At 48.3% G+C, this 26,150-nt stretch overlaps 1 protein-coding gene across 1 annotated transcript in view; it reads right to left on the bottom strand.

Moving 5' to 3' along the window:
- LOC141974889 (antigen WC1.1-like) overlaps positions 1–26,150 on the bottom strand; it is a 65,785-nt gene that overhangs the window by 24,799 nt on the left and 14,836 nt on the right. The window contains exons 3-6 of the mRNA XM_074934928.1: positions 24,917–25,231; positions 8,240–8,554; positions 7,475–7,786; positions 1,527–1,844 (exon numbers count right to left, since the gene is read on the bottom strand). Coding sequence (XP_074791029.1) covers positions 1,527–1,844; positions 7,475–7,786; positions 8,240–8,554; positions 24,917–25,231 — 1,260 coding nt within the window. The remainder of the gene's footprint in view (positions 1–1,526; positions 1,845–7,474; positions 7,787–8,239; positions 8,555–24,916; positions 25,232–26,150) is intronic.

Genomic DNA, 26,150 nt, shown 5'->3' on the forward strand with positions numbered 1-26,150 from the left:
CACCCCAGCACAGTCTAGAGTGACTAGGGCACTCACCTGCATTCACGTCCCTGCTCCAAATCAGGCAGAGCAGGGATTGAATGTGGATTTCCCACCGCCCAGTTGAGTGCTTTAACCACTGGGTCCTGTGTAAAATGGGGAGATGAGAGAGCTGACCTGGCTTACGTGCCTAGCTCCAGGAGTGGGTTCATGACTGAGGTCCCCGAGCAGAGATAGGTGCCTACCTCTACCTGTGTGTCAGGGGGCTGAGGCGTTGATCAATGGCAGGTTGGCAACAAAATAACTTTGTGTATCTAGGCCCTACTCCCTTCCTTGGCATTTCACTGCTGGCAAATGTAGGTGGTTCCCTGTTCAGCTTTCTGGCTTCTCGTGCCTAACTCTCCCCATGCATTGTACGGGGAGCTGGGCACGTGACTCATGGCTGAGGATCCCATTCGATGGCAAGGCACCTAGGAATCAGGCCTTGCAACGCCCAAGGCCCTTGGGGGATCTACCCCAGATTTACTATCCATGGCAGCCTTGGTCAAAACAGGTTGCATATGACTTCCTTTTCTTACTATTGTTTTCTGATTCAAGACAGCATGTTTTTTTAAGACTTTAACATAAAGAAGCCACTAGATACACTAGAGCTGCTTGGAAATTCATCCTTTTCCCCACAAAATATGAATAACCGTGAATATTTTTCATGTTCCACAAATAAATTTGGGATTTTCATAGATCTGTCAAGCGATTAAAAAAAATTAATCATGATTAATTGTGCTGTTAATAATAGAATACCATTTATTTAAATATTTTGGATGTTTTCTACAGTTTCAAATATATTGATTTCAATTACAAAACACAATAGAAAGTGTACAGTGCTCACTTTATATTTTTTTATTCCAAATATTTGAAGTGTAAAAAATGAAAGAAATAGTATTTTTCAATTCAGCTAATACAAGTACTGTAGTGCAATCTCTTTACCATGGAAGCTGAACTTACAAATGTAGATTTATGTACAAAAAATAACTGCATTCAGAAATAAAACAATACATTTAAATTGGTATTCTGTTGTTTAACAGTGCAATTAAAACTGCGATTAATCATGATTTTTTTAATCTCGATTAATTTTTTTAGTTAAATGCGTGAGTTAACTGTGGTTAATTGACAGCCCAAGTTTTTCAACAGAAATCTGAACATTTTTAATGAAAACAAACTATTTGAGAGAATTTGCAATCTTATTGTGAAGATTTTTCAAAGGAAAAAAGTTTTGATGAATTTTTTTTGAACAGCTCTAATCCATAAAAATATGAGAGAGAGACAGAGAGAGAGGTTGCTATCGTGCATTAACCCTATACCATGGCTATGCTTTGTTCTGTATATAATCTATTTTTACTATAAATCGGTCCCAGTTTGAACATCAGATCCACATCATTTCAAGGACTGCTGAGATCACAGCACAAGGTGGGGTGGAGGCAGGCCCTGGGGTGGGTCATGTTCCCATTGAACAAGGACAGGATATTTATAAGATTTTCACACTAAGTCACCTGAGCAAATGACACCAACGTCCTCAGCAATTCCTGCCTGGGTTGTCTCAGGCGGGGAGATGTCACAGAGAGTCAGACGAGTCTCATTTCCTCCACATCGGACACTTTTAAGCCCCACGGGGCCCCTTCCTCGCTCAGACATAGGGGGGTAATAAGCTTTCTCAGCGACTCCGCACTGGAGCTGCCTGCACACCACGTTGGCATCGTCCATGTCCCATTGGTCATCCAGGACTCTGCCCCACACACCACGGAGGGAAATCTCAACTCTCCCACTGCATCGGCTCTCTCCATTCAACAGTCTGAGCGCCTCAGAACGACCTGGGCTCACAGAGACAAAAAATATGCTGAATAACACTCCCTGCTGATACTGCATTAGAAATAATACACAGGTGTGATGTGAAACACAGGTTTCTGTGCTGAGTGGAAGGTAACTCTCACCGCTGTGCATGATACAGGGAACAGCCTCTTTCAAGGGTTTCATTTGTCTGTCTACTCAGAAATGTAGGAGGTGACGGAAGGAAAGAATTCCCCAGCTCTGAGATCAGATCTTGCACGATGTGGAGCGCTCTCACCTCCCTAAGGAGTCAATGTGACTGGAGAGTGCTCAGGAACACCTGGCAGATCAGGCCCCTGGTTTCCAAAATGGTCTGTGCAAAAGTGCTCAGTGCTCACCCCGCACATTGATAACATCAGCGCTGTGAGGTAGCTGTGATTTACAACAGGAATCAAGGGATTGGCCTGCAATGAGCTTACCAAGCGCCCCACTTCCCTGCTGCAATTCCCAGATCCAGACTTCCAGGACACATGGCTCCTTTAAAGAAAACCCTGCCCTGTTTGTCCCTGTTCAGTGTACATTGGTGGCCTGCGATCACGGCGTCAGCTCCAAACCCATAAGGAGCGAACACAATAAAGGCTTTTCTGCACTCAGCAAGGATTTTCCAGGCCAGGTCTGCAACTGTGGACACTTGAGTTTCCTTTCTCACGAAGTCTAGCTATTGGCTTGGCTGGAGATGATGCTGGAGAAGAGAGTGACCTCTGGGCAATGGGGAAGAAGATCCCATTTTTTTCTAAACATATACATTTTTCATTTTAAAACTTTGTTCACTGTGAGCACATAAAGATGTTGAAGTTCCTCGTGGGAGAAGCGAAGACCCTTTCTGGTGATTAGGTCATTGGAGATTTATAAAGTGTATGCGGCACCTTACATTTCAAAGGAGCCAAAGTGCTCCCAAAATGTGATCTGTAAACCTGTCAAATCTTCCTAAATATATAAAGAGTTATAAGAATATACATACAGAGGACAGTAGTGACTCCATATTTAAAGATGAGATTAGTATTACACTTAAGAAAGGTATTTAACTACTCTGTTTTTTATTAAAGTTGTGTATGGTCTGATTCTCACATTAAGACTCCTATACTCTGAGCAGGTGTAAATGAGCCCTTAGGGTTAGTAAGAATTAGGCCCAGTGTAATCTCCCCTTACTTCCCGCCCAGAATCTCTGTGTCAGTGTGACCCACATTCCTTGTTCTGCACCATTTGACTTTATTTCTCTGACAGGAAGCGAAAGATGCCATGGGGAGGGGACATAGATTTTATCTGGATATTCTGGGCCTCTGTTACGTTATGGGCAACCCCACACCCTAGTCACCCTCAGAGGACAGAGCTAGAGTGCAGGGTCGGGGGGGGGGGGGGGAAGGTTATAAATACAGGAGCTGAAGGGCTTTTATACGCTTGAAAGGCTACAATGGCACAGCTGCAGCTGCACCTCTGTAGCCCTTTAGTGTAGACCCTACCTATGCCGACCGGAGGGGTTCTCCCATTCCTATAGTTCATCCACTTCCCTGAGAGGTGGTAGGGAGCTTGACAGAAGAATTCTTCTGTTTACCTAGTGCTGTCTACACTGCAGGGGGTGGGGGGGGGTAGGTTGGCTTCATGTCTCACTCAGGGGTGAGGATTTTTCTTATCCCTGAGTGATTTAGCTGGGTCAGCCCAGCTTTTTAATGTATACCGTGTCGAAGACAGCCCTGTGGACTCAGTGGCTAAGAGATGTATCTGCTGTGAGGGCTGATCCCAACCCCTGTACCACCGTGGATACAGAGCAGTGCTATGCCAGCTTTATTTTCTAAGGAAGCCCTCCATTGGGATAATGTTTGGTGCACCATGGTGTGGTCTATGGACGTAGAGGGAGAGCTGGGGCAGTATTTGTTGCTGTGGAGACCACAGAGACTATGGAATTTACATTTAGCTATCAGCTGACTGCTCTAAACTGGGATTCTGTCTCAGTTAAAGAGAGAGAACGGGGCAGCACTTGGTGAGGTGAGGATTTGTGAATTCTTGCCTGATTTAGCTGAGTTTATGGGGAGAAGACAGTGCTCTATGGAGTGAGAGCCTTACAGAGATCTAGGGGACAGATATTGTAGAGGCTGCTTCCAATCCTGGTACCACATTGAATACAGGCTACAGATTTCTGTTTCACCAGCAACTGAGAGACCCAGTCAACTCTTAACCCAAGCCTAGGGCTGGAGCGCTGCTAGCTGCTAAGATCCCCAGACTGTTTCATTGCTCACCGAGTTCTGAAGTGTTTGAAACAGCTGAGGTGCTGCCATTGCTCAAGCTCTGAAGACCCACTACATGTTACAACCACACTGCAAAGCCTGCGAAATCATCTCTAAGAGAAGATCAGTGGGGAATGTGTTTGGATGTTTGTGCTGAAGTATAGAACACGTTAAGTTGTAACAGAAACAAATGGAGGAAGGTCTGTATAAGGAGAACACATAGATTTACTTTCTTATAGCTTTTGTTTAAGTGGCAAAGAGTCCTGTGGCACCTTATAGACTAACAGACGTTTTGGAGCATAAGCTTTCATGGGTGAATACCCACTTTGTCGGATGCATGTAGTGGAAATTTCCAGAGGGAGGCATAAATATGCAAGCAAGAATCAGGCTAGGGTTAACGAGGTTAGTTCAATCAGGGAGGATGAGGCCCTCTTCTAGCAGCTGAGGTGTGAACACCAAGGGAGGAGAAACTGCTTTTGTCCTTGTCTAGCCATTCACAGTCTTTGTTTAATCCCGAGCTGATGGTGTCAAACTTGCAAATGCACTAAGCTCAGCAGTTTCTCTTTGAAGTCTGGGCCTGAAGTTTTTTTGCTGCAGGATGGCTACCTTTAGATCTGCTACTGTGTGTCCAGCGAGGTTGAAGTGTTCTCCTACAGGGTTTTGTACATTGCTGTTCCTAATATCTGATTTGTGTCCATTTATCCTTTTACATAGGGACTGTCCATTTTGGCCGATGTACATAGCAGAGGGGCATTGCTGGCACATGATGGCATATATTATCATAGAATCATAGAATATCAGGGTTGGAAGGGACCTCAGGAGGTCATCTAGTCCAACCCCCTGCTCAAAGCAGGAGCAATCCCCAACTAAATCATCCCAGCCAGGGCTTTGTCAAGCCTGGCCTTAAAAACTTCTAAGGAAGGAGAGTCCACCACCTCCCTAGGTAACGCATTCCAGTGTTTCACCACCCTCCCAGTGAAAAAGTTTTTTTCTAATATCCAACCTAAACCTCCCCCACTGCAACTTGATGACATTGGTGGATGTGCAGGTGAATGAACCGGTGTTGGTGTGGCTGATCTGGTTCGGTCCTGTGACGGTGTCGCTGGTGTAGATGTGTGGGCAGAGTTGGCACTGAGGTTTGTTGCACGGATTGGTTCCTGAGTTAGAGTTACTATGGTGCAGTGTGTAGTTGCTGGTGAGAATATGCTTCAGGTTGGCAGGTTGTCTGTGGGTGAGGCCTGGCCTGCCTCCCAAGGCCTGTGAAAGTGAGGGATTGTTGTCCAGGATGGGTTGTAGATCACTGATGATGCGTTGGAGAGATTTTAGCTGAGGACTGTATGTGATGGCCAGTGGAATTCTGTTGGTTTCTTTCTTGGGCTTGTCTTGCAGCAGGAGGCTTCTGGGTACACGTCTGGCTCTGTTGATCTGTTTCCTTATTTCCTCGTGTGGGTATCGTAGTTTTGAGAATGCTTGGTGAAGATTTTGTAGGTGTTGGTCTCTGTCTGAGGGGTTGGAGCAAATGCGGTTGTACCTCAGCACTTGGCTGTAGACAATGGATCATGTGGTGTGTTCGGGATGGAAGCTGGAGGCATGAAGGTAGGCATAACGGTCAGTGGGTTTTCAGTATAGCGTGGTGTTAATGTGACCGTCACTTATTTGCACCGTGGTGTCTAGGAAGTGGACCTCCCGTGTAGATTGGTCCAGGCTGAGTTTGATGGTGGGGTGGAAGCTGTTGAAATCATGGTGGAATTCTTCCAGAGTTTCCTTCCCATGGGTCCAGAGGATGAAGATGTCATCAATGTAATGTAGGTAGAGGAGGGGCGTGAGTGGATGAGAGCTGAGGAAGTGTTGTTCCAGGTCAGCCATAAAAACGTTGGCATATTGTGGAGCCATGCGGGTGCCCATAGCGGTGCCACTGGTCTGGAGGTGTATATTGTCACCAAATTTGAAATAATTGTGCATGAGGGTAAAGTTACAGAGCTCAGCAACCAGTTGTGCTGTGGCATCATCAGGGATACTGTTCCTGACAGCTTGTATTCCATCTATGTGTGGGATGTTTGTGTAGACAGCCTCTACATCCATGGTGGCTAGGATGGTGTTTTCTGGAAGATCACCAATGCACTGTAGTTTTCTCAGGGAATCAGTGGTGTCACGGAGATAGCTGGGAGTGCTTATTCATAGTTATTACAATGTTTTCTGTGTGCATTAAATGTTTGGTTTACTAAGGCCATGTCTACACTGTGGGCGCTACAGTGACACAGAACTTCACTGCAGCTATGCCGCTGTAGTGTGGATGCTTCCTTCAGTGACAGAAGGGGTTTTACTATTGCTGTGGGTAATCCATCGTTCCAAGTGGTGGTAGCTAGATCAATGGAAGAATTCTTCTGTTGTTGTCTACACTGGGGGTGAGGTTGGCATAGTTATGTCACTCAGGGATGTGACTCCTATTGATCTCATTGATGAAGGCTGCGAAGTGCCTAAATCCTTACTGAAAATGAAACGTAGGCTCTTAAACCAGTTAGGTATTGCCATGCTGAATGGAGCAACAGGGAAACAGCTGTAAAAATCTGGGCCTAGCCACTATGGATAGCCATCAGATGACGTGCCATCAGTCAGCTATGGCAGTTCTCTGGTGTGGCATGGGGAAGCCGATGAAGATCTTTGGAGAAGCCTGCAGGAAAAAGGATCCCTGCAGTATTTGTGTTGCATTGTAGAGGAGGATCTTCATCAAAGCGCCAGCTGCTCTCACTAAGAGCAGGATCTTTGTGAAAGTTCCCAGATGGCTCAGAAGCCAAGCTCTGGAGCCATTTGAACGCTTTCCTGAAAACCGGGATCTTTGGCAAAGAAATGACTATTTCTATGAAGTGCTGTGGGGAATTAATGATCTACAAACATACACACCCACTGAGCAAGCTCTGTAGGTGAGGGCTGCAGCCCACCAGCACACAACCCAGGATGGGCAACGGGGGAAGCATTTTGGCCAGGAACACCGGGGGAAACACTTACTTTTCCAGAGAGTGAAATGGGATTGTAATGGCCCCACAGCATGGATGAGATCTCTGCGTATAGGTTGCTTCTGCAACACCAACCTCAACCTGATGAAGGGCTGAGTCAGCCCTGCTGGGACTGAGGGAATCTGTGAATCACAAACCCCAGGTTTATAGCACAGAGCCATTCTCTCCGGTTCACTCTAGCCTAGTGCTAGGATCCACCTTGCCACCCCTCATTGCACCCAGAGGTGTCTCTGATCTGGGGAACTTAAACAAAGAGAGCAACACTCCGATACCCCTACTTACCTTGAGTACTGTAGTCAATGGGACTACTCATGATGATCCTAATCTGGGCAGTACATTGCACTATAACTAACATATACACGTCTATATTAAACTTACCTGAGCAAATAACACTGGCCGTGTCTCTGGGGGAGCAGGCTGCGTTGCCCAGGGCCATGCGAGAACAATCCCACAGACAGGGTTCAGTCCCTTCACAATGAAAAGTGTCGCTCCATACGGTTCCGCTCCCTTCCCCAAAATGGGCTCCTCCCAGGATCGACTCAGCGTATCCACAGTTCAGCTGATGGCAGAGGACGTTGGCATCTTGCAAATCCCAGTGGGAGGCACAGAGGCTTCCCCATGTGTCTCCATGTTGGATCTCCACTCTCCCGGAGCACTCGGTGCCGTTCACTAACCTGCCGCCCAGGCACCCTGAGCACAAGGGAAAGTGAGTGTCGAGGTGGCTCAGTGATCAGTGTTAATGGCAATGGCAGGGAGGGGAGTGGGGAACAGGAAGGGATTGTTGCTCTTGTTCAATGCTAGCAGTTACCCTGTGGGGGCTGTGGGACTATTCTACACCTTCACATTCACAAACTGATACTCGATCCACATCTGTTAGTTCGAAGGCAGGACAAGGGGCAAGAATTTGGCTTCCTTGGTACATTCCATACTCAAGGCACCACAAGCATTTCACTGAGGGATCAGTTCCAACAGACTTGGCTGGTGCAGGGACAGGGCTCCAATTTATGGGCCAGTCCCCACCTGGTGTAAATCAGCATAGCCTCACTGAGCCCAATGGAGCTTGGCTGATTGACACACTGTGAAGATCTGGCTGAGGATGTTCCCCAATCCCCAATCCTTTTCTTTCCCATTGCAGCTGCTCACCTGAACACACCACGCTGGCTTCACTCCCAGGGGGACACTCAGTTGTGCCCAGCGCAGTTACAAGACAGTCCCTCAGGCGGGATTCATTCCTCTCACAGCCAAACTTGCCGTTCCAGACAAGCCCGTCTCCTGTGCCAAAGAGCTGCCCTGCTGGAATCGACAGGGCGAATCCACAGTCAAACTGCTGGCACAGGCTGTGGGCAGCCTGTAAATCCCACTGGGAGTCACAGAGGGTTCCCCAGGCGCCTCCGTGGAGAAGCTCCACTCTCCCCGAACACCCTGTGCTGCCGTTTGCCAGCCTGTACCCGGCATACCCTGAGAAGAAGGAGAAGGGAGATCAGAAGGACATTTCTCTTGAACAATTGTATCCAAAGATGTGACAAAGGAGCCCCAGTGACCTGGGATAATTAACTAATAATTACTTCCCACTTTACTGGGCACTTTGTAAATGAGGATGTTCAGATGTGATTATCAGGTTCTTTCAGTGCAGGCGTTATTGCTCATATCTGCCCTTTGTGGGAAGTCACACAGCACCCACCAAACTCTGCCCCGGCATTTACGCCTCTGGGGTCAGGGTCATGCCTGGGACAGATTGTCTTTGGCTGAGGCCAGTCTCTGCTTTGGTGGTTCCAGAGTGCTGGTCAGGAGTCTGGAGCAGCTGCCCCTAAGTTATCACACAAATGCCATTTGAAGAAACTGGGGTTCTCAAGGGTGCTGAGTCCTAGGTTACTGGAAGCTTACTGAATCAGAACAGTTGCACTCAGGGGTCTGACTGGGAATAAAATACACAGTGGTGATATTCTAGCTCAGTGACAGCTCTGCAACAGTTAAGGTTGAGACCAGCTTTCCTTCAAAGCTAATTTTTTCTAAGTGCTCTAATATCTGCCTGATTGATTGGATTGGATTGAAATACAGTATTTCACATAGGAGCACAGGGTTGTATTAGTAATAAAATGTGTGGCCATTTCACCAAGGGGTTTCCGAGATACAGCTCCCAGGAAGTTAAAAAAACAGCTTATATTAAAGTTGACAGATTCTGGCATTTTATTTTTGCACACAGGTAGAGATCAACCCAAGGCTCAGATCATTGCACCAGGGTCTCAGACACTTGAGGGTTACCCCCAACAGAGGATATGGCATCCACCAGCCTTTGGGGGAAATCAAATTCAGATGTTATTTCAAAACGAGCCTGCTTCTCCAGTTAGGTGCTTGCCAAGGCTTGTGCGCCTACACACACATCTAATGGACTACACTGAGCATGTGCAGTGAGAGAGGATAGCTATCTGGAAACCTGACAATCCAGCATGAGATGTGGGTGGCTTTGAGGGTAAACTGTGGCTTTTACAGCTAGGCACCCCCACCCCTGGCACTGTGAGTGCAACTCCAGCCCAGAAAAGAAACGTGATGTTAAAAAAGCAGGTTTATTGCTCCAATTGGTCTCTCTCATGGGGGATTTTGTTTGGTGTAAATATAATCTGAGTGCAGCAACATATTCAGAATGTGCTGAAATTGCTTTTGAAAAGAAAACAACTTCCAAATGTGAATGCTGACTGGGAAGGGGAGGGGTGATCAGGGGTGCAAGAGTAGGTGGTAACAGGGGGAAATGTTTGGGTTTTCAGCCAGGGATGTGTTTATTATGGGGAGGGAGACAAATGGGAATCGGTGGTAGGGGAGAGAAGAAGTTGCGGGGTGGGCTCAGGGAAGGGAGAGAGTGTGAGGATTGGGAGAGGAGGAAGGGAGAACACAGGAGGGGTTGCACACTAGGAAGGGTAGCAGAAAAAGTTGGGAGGTTGAAGTAAGGCACATCAGCCATGAATTCTCCCCTTCCGTGTGTGTGCTGCAATCTATGGGAGCCCTACCCCTTTGCAGGCCCCGGGAGCAACTATACAACCACCATTATCCCCATTCCATTCTAACAAAACGTACAGGACAGGGAGGAGCACTGAGGAATCACATAGCAACCTTGTGGCCGAGAGGAAAAACCACTGGACTGGGACTATCCCCAGCTTTGCCACTGGCTTGCTGCCTGACCTTGGGCAAGTCTGAGGTTCTGAGCCCTAGAAGGTGGTGAGAGGCAGACCAGCTGAAAGTCTCTGGGCAAAGATAAAATCCAGGAAAAATAGTGGTGATGTAATGGTAGGGGCCTACTATAGACCACCCAATCAGGAGAAGGAATGGATGAGGCATTTCTACAACAAACATAAATATTCAAAACACAAGACCTGACAGTAACAGGGGAGTTTATCTACCCAGACATCTGTTGGAAAAGTAATAAGGCAAAACACTAAATGTTCAATCAGTTCTTGGAATGTGTTGGGGAAAACTTTTTGTTCCATAAAAGTAGAGGAAGTAACCAGGAGGACCGACATTTGAGACTAGATTCTGACCCAGAGGGAGGAATTGTTAGTGAATCTGAAGGTGGAAGGCAACTTGGGTGAAAGTGACCATGAAACGATAGTTGTCATGATTCTAAGGAAAGGAAGGAGTGAAAGAAGCAGAATAAGGAAAAAGGACTTCAAAAACTCCAGACTTTAACAAACATAGTGAACTGATAGCTAAGTTCCCATGGGAAGAAAATCTTAGGGAAAAAAGGAGGTCAGGAGACCTGACAGTTTCTCAATATTAAAGACACAACTGCAAAGTATCCTGATGTGAAGGAAAAACAGAAAAAATCGTAAGAGAACATTATGGCTCCACAGGAGCTCTTTAAGGACTGAAAATCAAAAAGGAATCGTACAGAAAGTGGAAATGTGAAGCACTTGCTAAGGATGAGCACAAAACCACAGCACCAGCATGTCGGGACTAAATCAGAGAGGCTAAAGCACAATACGAGTTACACCCAACAAGGGACAGAAAAAGATAATACTAATAAGAAGTTCTCTAAATACATTAGGGGGTAAGAGAAAGATGAAGTAAAGTACAGGTCCTCTACTTAGTTAAAAGAAGAGCTAATAAAGGATGATATCAAGAAGGCTGAAGTGTTTAATTTCTATTTTGTTTTAATCTTTACTAAATAGGTTAATGGTGAGCAGATATTCAACACATTTAATATTAACAATGAGGGGGAAGGAATGCAAACCTCACAGAAATTAAGTCTACTGTCCCCAAAGATACAGTACACACACACTAGCCTGTTAGCCTGTAGCCCTGTATTTGACATTCCTGCATGCACCCCTCTCATAAATATAAAGGGAAGGGTAAACACCTTTAAAATCCCTCCTGGCCAAAGGAAAAACCCTTTCACCTGTAAAGGGTTAAGAAGCTAGGATAACCTCGCTGGCACCTGACGAAAATGACCATTGAGGAGACAAGATACTTTCAAAAGCTGAAGGGAGGGAGAAACAAAGGCTCTCTCTGCCTGTGTGTGTGATGCATTTGCCGGGAACAGAAAGGAATGGAATCTAAGAACTTAGTAAGTAACCTCGCTAGATATGCGTTAGATTCTGTTTGTTTAAATGGCTGAGAAAATAAGCTGTGCTGAATGGAATGGATATTCCTGTTTTTGTGTCTTTTTGTCACTTAAGGTTTTGCCTAGAGGGATTCTCTATGTTTTGAATCTAATTACCCTGTAAGGTATTTACCCTCCTGATTTTACAGAGGTGATTCTTTTACTTTTTCTTCTATTAAAATCCTTCTTTTAAGAACCTGATTGCTTTTTTCATTGTTCTTAAGATCCAAGAGTTTGGGTCTGTGGTCACCGATGTAAATTGGTGAGGATTTTTATCAAGCCTTCCCCAGGAAAGGGGGCGTAGGGTTTGGGGAGGATTTTGGGGGGAAAGATGTTTCCAAGCGGGTTCTTTCCCGGTTATATATCTATTAGACGCTTGGTGGTGGCAGCAATAAAGTCCAAGGGAAAAAGGAAAATAGTTTGTACCTTGGGGAAGTTTTAACCTAAGCTGGTAAAAATAAGCTTCGGAGGTTTTCATGCAGGTCCCCACATCTGTACCCTGGAGTTCAGAGTGGGGAAGGAACCTTGACAACCCCACAATTGGACAGCACTGGAGTCAGTCATTTTGTATGTTCAACCACTGCCAGCTGAAATCCAAACATCACACAGCTAACAATAGTTTTATGACCCTGAGAGGCAAGGCCGAATAGCTCCATGCTTGCAGTTTTTCTAATCAAAATGGGAGAATAAAATAAAAAATAAACGTACTGTAAAAATAGAAAAAAACGTTTGGGCAACTGACCTTGGTTTTAGGTGCCTCTAAAATGTAAGCTTTATCATTGTTATAACTAGAAATATTTTTCTAATAAAAATAATGAGTTGTTATTGGCTGTTGCTGGGGAAATTATTAGCCCATTAGAGGCTATTATGAGCTGTGTGCTTTATCCAAAGAAAATTTACAAAAAAATTATTTAGAAAGTGTGCTTTGGAGCAGTCTGGGGAAGCTTTCCTTTTGGCAAGGATTTTACACCTAAGTTCCCCAATAGTCCGATGGAAGGAGGGGGCCCCCGGTAGCCTGGCTGTTAATTTCTTGAGACCATTTCAGACTTTTTAGGTAACTGTAAATATTTGGAATGCTCTGCATCCTACTGCTATAGCATACATAGTGTGCACGCGCTTGAAACCTAATAAAGTAGTTTTAGGTAAAGCACTCTGGTTTGTATCAATCATTTATCAGACAGAGGAGCTTTGGCCACATTAATTTTTTTCTTGAAGAAAACCAGTGAAATTACCACTGATTTGGGTTCTAAAACCCCTGGGTAACAAGCCCAGCTGAGGACACACTCTTTACCTTAACACACAGCATAGAGCTGATTTATGGTAAAACCACGAATAAGTTTATTAATAAAGAACATAGATTTAATTGATACTAAGCAGAGATAACAGAAGCAGAAAATGCTTACAAAGAAAACAAAATACAACACTTTCTAGAGTCTAAGACTTTACTTTAGCAAACTATGATCTTTGCCTCAACAGCTTTCTCACATCAAACTGCCAGCATCTCCAAGCCTTCCGGCAGGAGGATCCAACATTCACAGAATTGGAGGGTGCTGTCCTCTTTGCCCACTAAAGGATGGGTAACTAACGAGTTTTCTCCCCTTCTTTGTATACTCTAGTAACCTTTTGAAATGTGTTTGTCTAAAGTGCCTCCCCAGATAAATTTCTTCTCCTTTGCTATTTGACTCTTCCTAGTGATTTCCCATCATCCTCTTGGCTCATATGAAACATAATTTCCACTGTCTCTGGCCTCACCTTGCTCAGTTTACATTGGAGACACAGGCAAACAGGTAAAACAACATCCCTTTGTCTAGGACAAACTTGTTTCTCAAGTCTGTCCCCAAAACATATTTTAGGAACATCTTTCCATCACACATACATAACTCTACTCGCCATCTGTATATACCTCACACAATGATATCCATAACCAGCATGTCTCCAGTTTTTATATGATATCTTACCCAAGTGAGCTGTAGTTCACGAAAGCTTATGCTCAAATAAATTTGTTAGTCTAAGGTGCCACAAGTCCTCCTTTTCTTTTTACCCAGTACACTGTTATAGTACAATAATACTGTATACAAGCAGTTGTTTCAACTGCTTATTCTTTGGGTTTCAGGCCCCTTGTTCTCCCCTTGGGTGTCTGGACCCTGATTGTCACACAAAGGATACTTAAGGATCCAGCTGAAGCACTGGTGGAACCGTCAGCCATGATACACAGACAGCTGCAGCGGCACAGGAGCCAGCAAACAGAGGGGTAAACAGGGGAGTTTGAAAGGGGAGTTTGTCTTGTGGTGCTTGTTCGGGGTTTGTTTTTGCTGTGGGGGGTGGTGTTTTGGTTTGGTTTGTGTTTCCCAGATTAACAGGATTTAGATGAGAAGGCGATGACAGATACAGAGGCAGCAGTGGGAGTGACCCATGTCGTGGAAGACACAATGAAGATGACTGGATGTGGAAGCTGCGGCATGTACATGATTCTGGAGGGGGCACCTGGTAAGAGTTTTGTAGGCATGAAATGCCGTCTGATAAAGCTGATGGAGGAAAAGATCCGAGGTTTGGAGATGCAGGTGGAAAGTCTGGTTGAGTTTAGAAAGGGGTTTGAGCAGATTATGGAGCAAAAACATGAGGTATCTGAAGGGAAAAGCTCAGACTTGCAGATGGAATTAGGACTGAGGAATTCTGAGGGGAGACTGCTGGGTGAGGAAAGTGGTCAGTGGAAGCATGTGACTAAGGGTATGTCTACACTACGAAATTAGGTCGAATTTATAGAAGTCGGTTTTTTAGAAATCGTTTTTATATATTCGAGTGTGTGTGTCCCCACAGAAAATGCTCTAAGTGCATTAAGTGCATTAACTCGGCGGACTGCTTCCACAGTACCGAGGCTAGCGTCAACTTCCGGAGCGTTGCACTGTGGGTAGCTATCCCACAGTTCCCGCAGTCTCCGCTGCCCATTGGAATTCTGGGTTGAGATCCCAATGCCTGATGGGGCTAAAACATTGTCGCCGGTGGTTCTGGGTACATATTGTCAGGCCCCCCTTCCCTCCCTCCCTCCGTGAAAGAAAGGGCAGACAATCGTTTCGTGCCTTTTTTCCTGAGTTACCTGTGCAGACGCCATACCACCGCAAGCATGGAGCCCGCTCAGGTAACCGTCACCGTATGTCTCCTGGGTGCTGGCAGATGTGGTACTGCATTGCTACACAGCAGCAGCAATCCCTTGCCTTGTGGCAGCAGATGGTGCAATATGACTGGTAGCCGTCATCATCATGTCCGAGGTGCTCCTGGTCGCCTGTGTGAGGTCGATCAGGAGCGCCTGGGCAGACGTGGGTGCAGGGACTAAATTTGGAGTGACTTGATCAGGTCATTCTCTTTAGTCCTGCAGTCAGTCCTATTGAACTATCTTATGGTGAGCAGGCAGGTGATACGGATTGCTAGCAGTCCTCTTGTACCATGTTCTGCCGGGCAGGCAAGAGATGAGGATGGCTAGCAGTCCTATTGTACCATCTTCTGCCGAGCAGCCATGAGATGTGGATGGCTTGCAGTCCTTCTGCACCGTCTGCTGCCAGCCAAAGATGTAAAAGATAGATGGAGTGGATCAAAACAAGAAATAGACCAGATTTGTTTTGTACTCATTTGCAACCCCCCCCCCCGCCCTCTGTCTAGGGGACTCATTCCTCTAGGTCACACTGCAGTCACTCACAGAGAAGGTGCAGCAAGGTAAATCTAGCCATGTATCAATCAGGGACCAGACCAACCTGCTTGTTCCAATAAGAACAATAACTTAGGTGCACCATTTCTTATTGGAACCCTCCGTGAAGTCCTGCCTGAAATACTCCTTGATGTAAAGCCACCCCCTTTGTTGATTTTAATTCCCTGTAAGCCAACCCTGTAAGCCATGTCATCAGTCGCCCCTCCCTGCGTCAGAGCAACGGCAGACAATCGTGCATCTGAGTTGAGAGTGCTGTCCAGAGCAGTCACAATGGAGCACTCTGGGATAGCTACCGGAGGCCAATACCGTCGAATTGTGTCCACAGTACCCCAAATTCGACTCGGCAAGGCCGATTTAAGCGCTAATCCACTTGTCAGGGATGAAGTAAGGAAATCGATTTTAAGAGCCCTTTAAGTCAAAAAAAAGGGCTTCATCGTTTGGACGGGTGCAGGTTTACATTGATTTAACGCTGCTAAATTCGACCTAAAGTCCTAGTGTAGATCAGGGCTAAAAGAACCAGGCAGAGGAAAAGACGGGCTAGTGAAGGAGAAATAGAGCTCAGGAATAGGTTTGTGGAGTTGGAAAATGAAGAAGGGGCTCAGCAGGTAGTCACTGAAGGTGGAAGGGCAAGGAAGAAGAGAAGAGCGGCTAGTCCTATAGGAAACGGGGAAGAGTCAATGGAGACTACACCAACTATGAGCTCCAGGAGGATATGGGATAGATTGCAGAGGATTGCAAGGGAGAATAGGAATGGAAAGAACTTGCAGCCAAAGGGAACAGGGGATAGACTGGAGAACAGCACCGTCACTGGGAAAAGGCAGGTCTATGTGATCGGGGACTCTTTACTGAGAAGAATAGACAGGCCTGTAACCAGAGCTGATCCAGAGAATAGAAGGGTGTGCTGTCTTCCAGGTGCTAAGATAATGGATGTAGACCTGAGGTTGAAAAGGATCCTAAAGGGAGCGGGAAAGAATCCCCTAATTATCCTACATGTGGGAACAAATGATACGGCTACATTCTCGCTGGAAAGTATTAAGGGAGACTATGCTAGGCTGGGAAAGACGCTTAAGGAAATGGAGGCTCAGGTGATCTTTAGTGGGATTCTGCCTGTTCCTAGAGAAGGGCAACAAAGGTGTGACAAGATTATGACTATCAACAGATGGCTTAGGCAGTGGTGCTATAAGGAGGGCTTTGGGATGTATGGCCACTGGGAGGCATTCATGGATAGAGGACAGTTCTCTCGGGATGGACTTCATCTGAGTAGGGAAGGAAATAGACTGCTAGGATGGAGGCTGGCACAACTGATTAAGAGAGCTTTAAACTAGGAATTTGGGGGAGATGGTTGGGAGATGTCCAGTTAATCTCCACGCTGGATTTTAGCATTGAGAGGGAAGAAAACAAAGAAAGAAAGGATACAGCCATGGGTAGGAGAATGGATACAAGGAGGAAGGGCAGTGTGAATACCAGTCTAATAGGTTACACTGGCTGTAGAAGGACCGTGCCTAATTGGGTACAGAATTCCTCCACCATTCAGTACAGCCACACCTAATGCAGTGACTGCAGCTGGAGAGCAGATACGCTCCGTGGTTATTGCCAGCTCCAGGGGGATCCCTTGGCGAAGAGCTGCTTGGGGCTTCCACTGGTGGCGCTGAAACAGGAACTTTAAGAGTTGGGAACTGCCTCAGTCAACTCAACAGTGCTCAATCTGGGGCTTTCTGGTGACAGTTAAAAAGCAAACACTGGTGGCTATCTCCCTGCCCCAAGTTGTAGTGCTATTCTGAGATTGTGGGTAGAATTGGGGATTCAGAGCAGACTTTGAGTAGAATTAAATGGTAAAAAACATCATTAATGCAGAGTTAAGGTTGCCCAATGATACTCTGGGCACCTCCAGAATGTTGATCTCAGCAGGGGAGGGTCCCCCAAGTACAGGACACAATGTCACAAGGTGTTGAGGGGATCCTGTGAGAGGCTGAGCACCCTTAGCTGCCACTGCTGGATAAGACCCAAAGTGAGTCAAACACACCATTGAAGAGATAAAGGAGGGAAGGGGCATGGGGAGGTGAAAGCTCTATTATCACTAGAAGCTCACAGCAAGAAATTTGAAGGAATGAGCACCGTAGGGCTGAGGTCTCCCTCTCTCCCCGCCACCATCCTTATACTATCTGGCTGGTTTTTGAGTTGCCTGGCTAGTTTTCCCATGGCCTTGCCAGTTGCTGGTCCAAAGGTGTTATTGGCTGGGGGCAGGGGAGGAGTTGGTGTTGCCAGGATTTCTAAGCTGTGCACAAATGCACTTGGGCATGCAGTGATCTCAGAACTCCAGCTAAGCGTGTCAGAGCTGGAAACACACAATGGCCTCCCGGCTGGCACACTCATCCTGATCTGCATGTGTGCAGTGTGCCAAGGCAGACGCCAGTCAATGAGAGAGCAGTGCCGCACTCCCAACCCCAAATCCCACCAAACCTCCCATAACTTTCTGAGCACTGAGCCCCTTCCCATGTTTGCCCCCAGCCCTGGGACTTGGCTCTGATCACAGACCAGCCTCTCCTCTTCTGGGACCTCACCCTGTTCACAGACCAGTGACACCTCCCCTGGGATCTGGGCCTGCCCACAGATGGGCCAGTTTTTCTGTGCCTTGGCGGTAGCAACCCCACCCTATACAGAAAGGCAGCCCCTCTCCAATCCTGGCTTCCTCTCTCCAGGACTTCAACTTTCAGGAAAAAGACCTCTCTGTTTTCCATTTCCCCCAGCCCATCCCAATACCCAACCTCGCAGCATGATTATGGCCAGCCAGCCAGGGGTCCTCACTGACACAGTGACAGGCTATCCAGCTGGCTGCCGTGGACTGGGCTTTCGGCCAGTGGTGTGTTCCACAGGCAGGGTAGTGGGCAGTGCAGATCCTTTCCAGGCTCTGCCATTAGCGGTGATGTTGGGAAAGGCACCTCGCTGGTGGCCCCGCCCTTCTTTTAGCTCGTCCATGTAGATTTGTGTCCTGACAAGACCCTGGCCCTGACAAGACGGCGACCTTTGTTACCCATATAAGAAGATCCCAGGAATGTCACTCTGTCTGTGAGTCCCTCTCAAGCCCAGGATGTGTGCTGAGTCAGCATGAAATGCTGGGGCCAGCTCCTGGCATGGCCGAGAGCTCCTCTGCTTCAGAATATCACCAGGTTCAGTCATCACTGGGATTCACAGTCACTTACCATCCAACTTTTAAGTTTTAAGCCACTTCCAAGCCTCGGAGTTTCCCTTATTCCATATGGTGCCATCTCCTGTCACTGACAGTGGGGCTGAAGCCAGTGAGATGCTGCCATCTGCCTACAGTCTGTTGGCACGTAGGAGTGAGGCTGCCCTGAGTAAAGTTGGCTGCCACCTACCACTGTTTTCAATTAGACTGAAGCCCACAGGAAACATGGCTGCTCTTCTATGGCTTAGAGGAATGGACAGGGCCCAGGGGCAACAGGGACTCTGTGAAAGGAGGGTGGGGAGAGTGCGGGGAGCAGGACACCTGGGGATGGGGGCAGGAGGCAGATTTAGGGGTTTCAACGGAATGGCATGGAGAAGGATGTGGGGCAGGAGGAAGGCTGCGGGGAGAGGGATGTGGGGGGCAGAGGGCAGCTGGAGGTGGAAGGGAGGTTGAAAGGGACATAGGGGGATGTGAAGTGCAGGGAAGCTGAGGGGGCTGCAGAAGACAGCAATGGGGGTGAGAGATGAAGGGGATTAGGTGACAGATCCCCAGCCTCGGGTTGGTGGTGGAGGTGGGGAGTCCCCTCCAAGCAGCCAGGGGAAGGCAGTCTTGCCGTGTTTCCAGATCTCACAAGCTGATTGGGAGTAATGGGATTTTGCTGCCTACAAAAGCATCAGAGGAGCTGCTGTGATGACACAAGAAGCTCCTCTAATACTCCAGTTTTCTGGGATGGACCAAGCTCTGTGCGAGAGCTTCAGGGCTGAGGACACAGACCTGCCCTTCCACTGAGCCCTGCCTTCATGTATGTCCCTAGAGCAGAAAGAGGGTCCCGGGGCAGCAAGAGGCAGGGGAGGGCGAAGTTGGGAAACTGTTCCTGCTGGGAACCAGGCACAAGACAAGCCCACTTGCCCCAGTAGGCAGGGGAGTGGGGAGTCAGGGAAGTGATGTAGCTGGGTCCCAGTTGGTGAAGCCCCAAGGCAGCCATATTTCCCCCGCCCACTGCTAAATGATCCCCCCCAGCCTAAGGGGGGGGTCCACAGGACCTGGAAAACCAAATAATTACCGGGGACAACTAATGAACAACAGGGACAGGAATGCGGTCAAAGGGTCAAACAAAGGGAACCAGATGGGGACACCGAGCAGAGAACCCCGGACAGCGCCCACTGCTCCTCAAAGGCGTCAAGGAAGTCAGTGGACGCCACCCAGAGGAACTCTGCCCGGAGGTGTGAACGGACGGAGGATTGTAAATAGGCCCCACAGTCACAGGAGACTCCATCGGCCAAAGTCCTCACCCTGGTTTTATAGATGGCCACTTTAGCCAGGGCCAGGAGGAGGTTGACCAGGAGGTCCCGCGGCTTAGTGGGGCCATGGACAGGGAGTGCATAGATAAGGAGGTGAGGGGAAAAGTGCAACCAAAATCTCAACAGAATATTCATGAGGAGCTGGAATAGGGGCTGCAGCCTGGCGCACTCCAGGTAGACGTGCGCCAGGGTTTCCCTCACGCCGCAAAAGGGGCAGGTGTCCAGGATTGGGGTGAACTGCACCAAGTACATGCCTGTGCTCATGGCCCCGTGAAGGAGCCGCCAACTAATATCCCCGGCGGGCCTCAGGACCAAGGTGGAATATAGGGCAGCCCACCGGGGCTCCTCACCCTCTAGAGGTGGCAGGAGGTCCTGCCACTTTGTGTCAGGGCGGGACGCGAGGGTGAGGATGTGAAGGGTATGGAGCACGAGCATGTATAGATGTTTCCTTGGCGCGGTCTGGAAATGGACCGGCTGCAGCTCGTGTAGCCAGCGCACGGTGAAGGGGTCGGGGGGGGTCGGTTGGGTCCATGGGGCAGGGGCCCGATGAAAAGGTCCGGAGGGCTTGGGGTGGAGGGTGGGCGGGGCACGCCCTCCCTTAGGACCCGGTCGAGGTAGACCCGAGCAGCAGGCGGCAAAGCGGCCTTCACCTCCTGAAGTACGCGCTGGGGAGTACGAGGTCTGGAGAGCCCCATGCGCTGAGCAAGCGTCAGGGGATCCAGCCAGTCTCCCCAGTCATAGTCCAGGAGGTCTCCGACTCTGGTAACTTCTGCCAGGATCAACCTCTGGCGCACCGAGGGGGACTCCACCACCTGCACATGGAGCTGGGGGTTGTGTAGCAGGGGCTCCGCGAGGAGATCTTCCCCCATGGAGGCCGCCACGGACCTGGTCGCTGTAAACAGTTTCCAGGTCCGGAGGAGATCCTGGTAGAAGACCGGCAGCCCAGAGATGTCTCACGGAAGATCTCTCAGATGGATATAAAGGAGCTGCCGGTCATATCAGAGCCCTCGGAAGCGGCGCAGGAAGGCGTGCGCCAGTACGCTCCACGCCGGACTACCTGCACCATAAGAGAGCCTCTGCAGGACCTGGAGGTGGAAGACATGGACCTGAGTGCGCAGACGCTTCAGGCCCTGCCCTCCCTCCTCCAGGGGTAGAGGGAGAACCCCTGCAGAGATCCAGTGCAGTCCTGACCAGAAGAACTCCAGAATCAATGTCCAGAGGTTGGCCAGGAAATCCGGGGCCAGGACCAGGGTGTTGAGCCGGTACCAGAGCATGGACAGGACTAGTTGATTAAGCACCAATGCCCTCCCTTGAAGGGAGAGACACCGGAGTAGTCCTGTCCATCTCCGGAGCCTCTCTACCACCCTGCCCTCTAAACCGTGCCAGTTCTCCGGCAGAGACGGATGCGTGGCGGAAAGGTAAACGCCCAGATAGAGCAGCGGACCCGCGCTCCACTGTATGGCCTGAAGCGCGGGTGGGAGGGAGCTCACCTGCCGCCAATCCCCTACCACCAAGCCAGAGCTCTTGACCCAGTTGACCCGGGCTGAGGAGGCTGCCAAGGAAACGGCCTGGCAAGCCTCCACCCGCACCAAGTCGCCTGGGTCCTGGACCACGAGGAGCACATCGTCGGCGTATGGCGACAGGACCAGCCGCAGCTCCGGCTCCCACAGCGCCAAACCCGTCAACCTCCTGCGGAGGAGACAGAGGAAGGGCTCGATCGCCAGAGCGCACAGCTGGCCCGAGAGGGGGCACCCCTGCCGTACTCCCCACCCGAAGCTGACCGGTTTGGTCAGGGTCCAGTTGAGCCTGACCAGACACTCTGCGGAGGCGTACAGCACCTGGAGAAAACCTACAAACTGGAGTCCGAAGCCAAACGCTCGCAGAGTGCTCAGGAGATACCTGTGATCCACCCTGTCGAACACCTTCTCCTGATCCAGGGACAGGAGGGCGAACGACAGACCGTCCCTACACCCGAGTTCCAAGAGGTCCCGAACCAGATACAGGTTGTCGAAGATGGTGCAGCCCGGGACGGTGTATGTCTGGTCTGGGTGGATCACGTCCGCCAGCACGGATCCTAGCCGCAGCGAGATGGCTTTCGCTACGACCTTGTAGTCCGTGCTGAGGAGCGAGACGGGATGCCAATTTCGTAAATCGCGGAGGTCTCCCGAGCCCCAGGGCAGCAGGAGGCAGGAAAATGTTGCTATGGGTGAAGAGGGAATGAAGGGCAGTTCCCCAACTCAGGGTGAGAGGAGGGCAAGTGTAGTCTCCAGCTGAGCAGCCAGGGAGAGGGGTGTTTTGTGTGTGCATTACAAGGTTGACTTTTCAACCTGAAATTATCACACACACATTGGCAGGGGAATCAAGGGCACTTAAAAAGCCCAAAGACAGACCAGGGTGAAAACTTACTTTAGCAATAAACACAGTATTGGTACAGTGATAGACTCAGCTTGGTGAAAGGCACCTTGGTCATATGTTAGTTTCATTTTCAAATCAGAGAGAGCTGTCAGGCACTCAAAATTGTTGAGAATTTGTCTTTCAATTAGTGTCTGCCTCAGAATGAAAATGACTGCATGCTTTCAACATTAATGAAATGTGTGATTCAAAATTCCGTGAAAACATTAACTGTCCTAAGTTATTTAAAAAAGAAGAGGGAGGGAGGTGGGTATATCTGAGATAGATGATATGAGCCAAAGCTGTCACATGTGCATACATTGCAATTTGACAATGTACATGTTTTGCATTCATATTTGTAGCGGGGCCATCACCAGGCTCTGGTCAGAAAGGGGTTAAAAGCAGCCAATAGAGGCTGGTTGGGTAGTCAGCCACAGGTGTGGTTTCACCCAATTAGGGCACAGCTGGCCCTGATAAAAGGGCAGGCTGGGCGAGTAGGAGAGAGACTCTTGTGTCAGCTTGGGAGCAAAGGACCAGGCTGCCTGGGAGAGTAAGCAGGGTATCTGAGGCAGAACAGGGCTGGGGAAAGGCAGGCAGAGCTGAGGAGCTCTGGCCTGGTGAGTCCCCAGGCTGAGGCCTTGCTAAAAGCCAGGGGAGGTACTAGGGCTGCAAGGAGGCAGGTGGGGCTAGAAAGGCAGCAGGTCCAACCCTTGCCAGTGATGAGTGGCCATAACAGACTGCAGTTTGCCCCTGAGAGAAGGGGCTAGATGATGACTGGCAGTAGCCACTGAGAGAAGGTGGTGTCATAAACATACAGCTAAGGGTAGCATAAAATCCCTCCTTTACCTGTAAAGGTTTAGAAGCTCAGATAACCTGGTTGGCACCTGACCAAAAGGACCAATAAGGGGAGAAGATACTTTCAAATCTGTGGGGGAAGGGGTTTTTTTTTGTTTTTGTTTTTTTCTCTCTGGGACAGAGAGGAACCAGGGTAGGGAAAATACATCTCCTAAAGCCATACCTGAACTAAGTATCTAAGATTACAAATTGTAAGTAATAGGAAGGAAATGCATTCGATAATCTTTTGTTTTAGCTTGTGAATTTTCCCTCGGTTAAGAGGGAGGTTTATTCCTGGTTTGTTTAGGGTTTTTTTGTCATTTTAAAGTTTTGCTTAGAGGGGAATCCTGTGTTTTGAATCTGATTACTCTGTAAAATTACCTTCCATCCTGATTTTACAGAGGTGCTTCTTTTACTTTTTCTTTATTGTAAAGTTCTGCTTTTAAGAACCTAATTGGTTTTTAGTGTCCTAAAAACCAGTGGTTTTAGCTCACCTTGTTTACTCTCAAGCCTCCCCAGAAAAGGCGGTGAAGGGGCTTGGGGGGATATTTTGGGGAAACAGGAACTCCAAGTGGTCCTTTTCCTAAATCTTTGTCTAACTCGCTTGGTGGTGGCAGAGATACAGTTCTAAGGACAAGGAAGAATTTGTGCCTTGGGGAATTTTTTAACCTAAGCTGGTAGAGATAAGCTTAGGGGGGGTCTTTCATGTGGGTCCCCATACTGTATCCTAGAGTTCAGAGTGGGGAGGGAACCTTGACAGGTGGGTATACGAGGGGAGACCCAGAGTGTGGCAGCACCCCAAGGTAAGGGGTACCAGGGTCTGTGAGGGACAGGGGGTCAGAGGTGGTGGAGACAACAGGGCAGGTAACAGAGGGCAAGACTCTGGCCCATAGAGGGCACTCCTGAGCTGAAGGAGCTAATTCCTGGACAGACCAGCAGGAAGTGCTGCACCGGTGAGTGCCCTGCCTTGCTACAATATTTCTGTTTTTTGCTTAATATTTTCTTGCAGCAGTCACTATTGCTTCACAAGACTTTACAAGTTTCACCCAAGCAATAGCACGGGCTTTCAGCTAGTCTCTAATAATCATATCTGTATGAATGGGTGGCACAAAGCCAATCCCCATCGCAGGGCAATAACCTAAAAGTGGCCACAACTGGTCCAATTCCATCAAGAAAGTTTTAAAATAACACCTACGCCCTACATAGCACTATGTATTCAAGTGCCTGAAAGCCTTTACAAACACAAATGAAGTTAAGCCTCACAGACACAATCTGAAGTAGGAAATTAACTGTTGTTTCACAAATGGGGAAACTGAGGTACAAGGCATTACTGAATACAGAACCAGAACTGGAAAGAAAACCCATGTCTCCTGGGTTCTGGTTCTGTGCTCTGATCACTAGACCCTGCCCCTTCCCCTTACAGATGTATCTGAGTAGGGAGGAGAGTGCTCAGCAGTGGAGAACATGCATCCCTAGTGGAGGATAAGGGAAATCAGAGCTCTGTTGGGACCCTATCCTTATAGCAGGTGAAAGGTAAATAGAACTGTCCCCATTTAGTGGAGACACTTGAAATAGAGTGAAGACTATGAGAGAGAATGGGATTTCCCACCATCTCTTCCTGGCTCCCCCTGGGTGGTGGGACAGTGAAGCCACCCTTTGTAGCAGACAAGAATCCTTTGGAGCAACTTGGAAACGTGTAAAGTTTTCTGGGATGTGGCTTCACAGGAGGAATATGTGGATGTGAGAGAAAAGAGCTCTAGTAGCCCAGCTGTAGGGCCCATGTTAGTTGTATGTTAAAGTCAACAGTCTGAATTCTTACCTGAACACAATACGCCGACATCATTTGCGTGGGAGCACGTGTTGTTAGGACGGGACATCCTGGGACAGTTTGAAAGGACAGCCTCATTCCCCACACAATGAAACTCTTCCTTCCAGATCAGGTCGTGTCCGTCTCCAAAATGCGTTGCCCCTATAGTAGCTACAGCCTGTCCACACCCTAATTCACTGCAGATAACAGAAGCGGCGCTGAAATCCAAGTGTGAATCGCAGACTGTCTCCCATGTGTTTCCATGTGTGACTTCAACACGTCCAGAGCAGGCAGTGTCCCCTCCAACCAGCCGGACCTCAATGCGACCTAGAGAGTCAATGCATCCATCAGTGAGTGTTGGTTATACTGACATCCCAAAACCTTCCCCAGGCCTTCCTGGGGGTGAAATGAAGGGAACCTTCTTCTCTCAACAGCAAAGACATTGTTAAATAAGCGGGAGCCCTTTACTCCATATGCCAGTTCCTGTGCTCCAGTGAGGAGAGAGAGTTTGAATAAGAGGTCAAAGCCAAGAGGTAGCCAACAATATAATTCTCAGGTGTGAACAGAATGACACAAAGCAGAGTGTGTGACTGTCTCTCCAGGTGGGACTGGATGGGACTGATGAGTGTTTACATGGTCTTATACAATATTCCAGCTGAGGATGTACTTTCTGTTCCTTCATGACAGGAAGGATATTGAAAAACTGGCAAAAGTTCAAAGAAAGAAAGCCTGGAGGCTTCAAAGAGGCTCAATCTGTGAGACTGGGGAGTAAAGGAGAATAAGGGGCAAGGAATAGCAAGTGTCTTCACAGGGGTGAGAACAAGGAAGGAAGGAGCTTCATAATTCATATGATCTGAAAATACAAAAATAGTGGCTGAGAGTTCAGAAGGGAAAAGCAAAGGGCAGAGAGGAGAAATAATTCCCCAGCAGCAGAAGGAGCAGAGAGTGGGATAGACACAAAGGAGAAGTGATGGTCTAGAACAGACTAGATACAATACTAGTGGGAAGGAAGCAGGAGAATGTTCTGCAAGATGCCAGAAAGCGGAGATGTTCCAACTGCTTGGAATTAGGATCTTGTGTGTCGGCCTCACGCCAGCAGAGCCTGACACCTGGAACACCGGTTCCAGTGTGAAGCCCTTCTCAATTACCCTTATGGCTTGTCTACAGGGGATGTTACCTCACATTAGCTGTAATTAGCTCACCTTAAATACCTTGTGTCCACATGAACCCTGTTCTCAGAGCAATT

Source organism: Natator depressus, chromosome 1 (assembly GCF_965152275.1).
Source record: "Natator depressus isolate rNatDep1 chromosome 1, rNatDep2.hap1, whole genome shotgun sequence".
Taxonomy (NCBI): Eukaryota; Metazoa; Chordata; order Testudines; family Cheloniidae; genus Natator; species Natator depressus.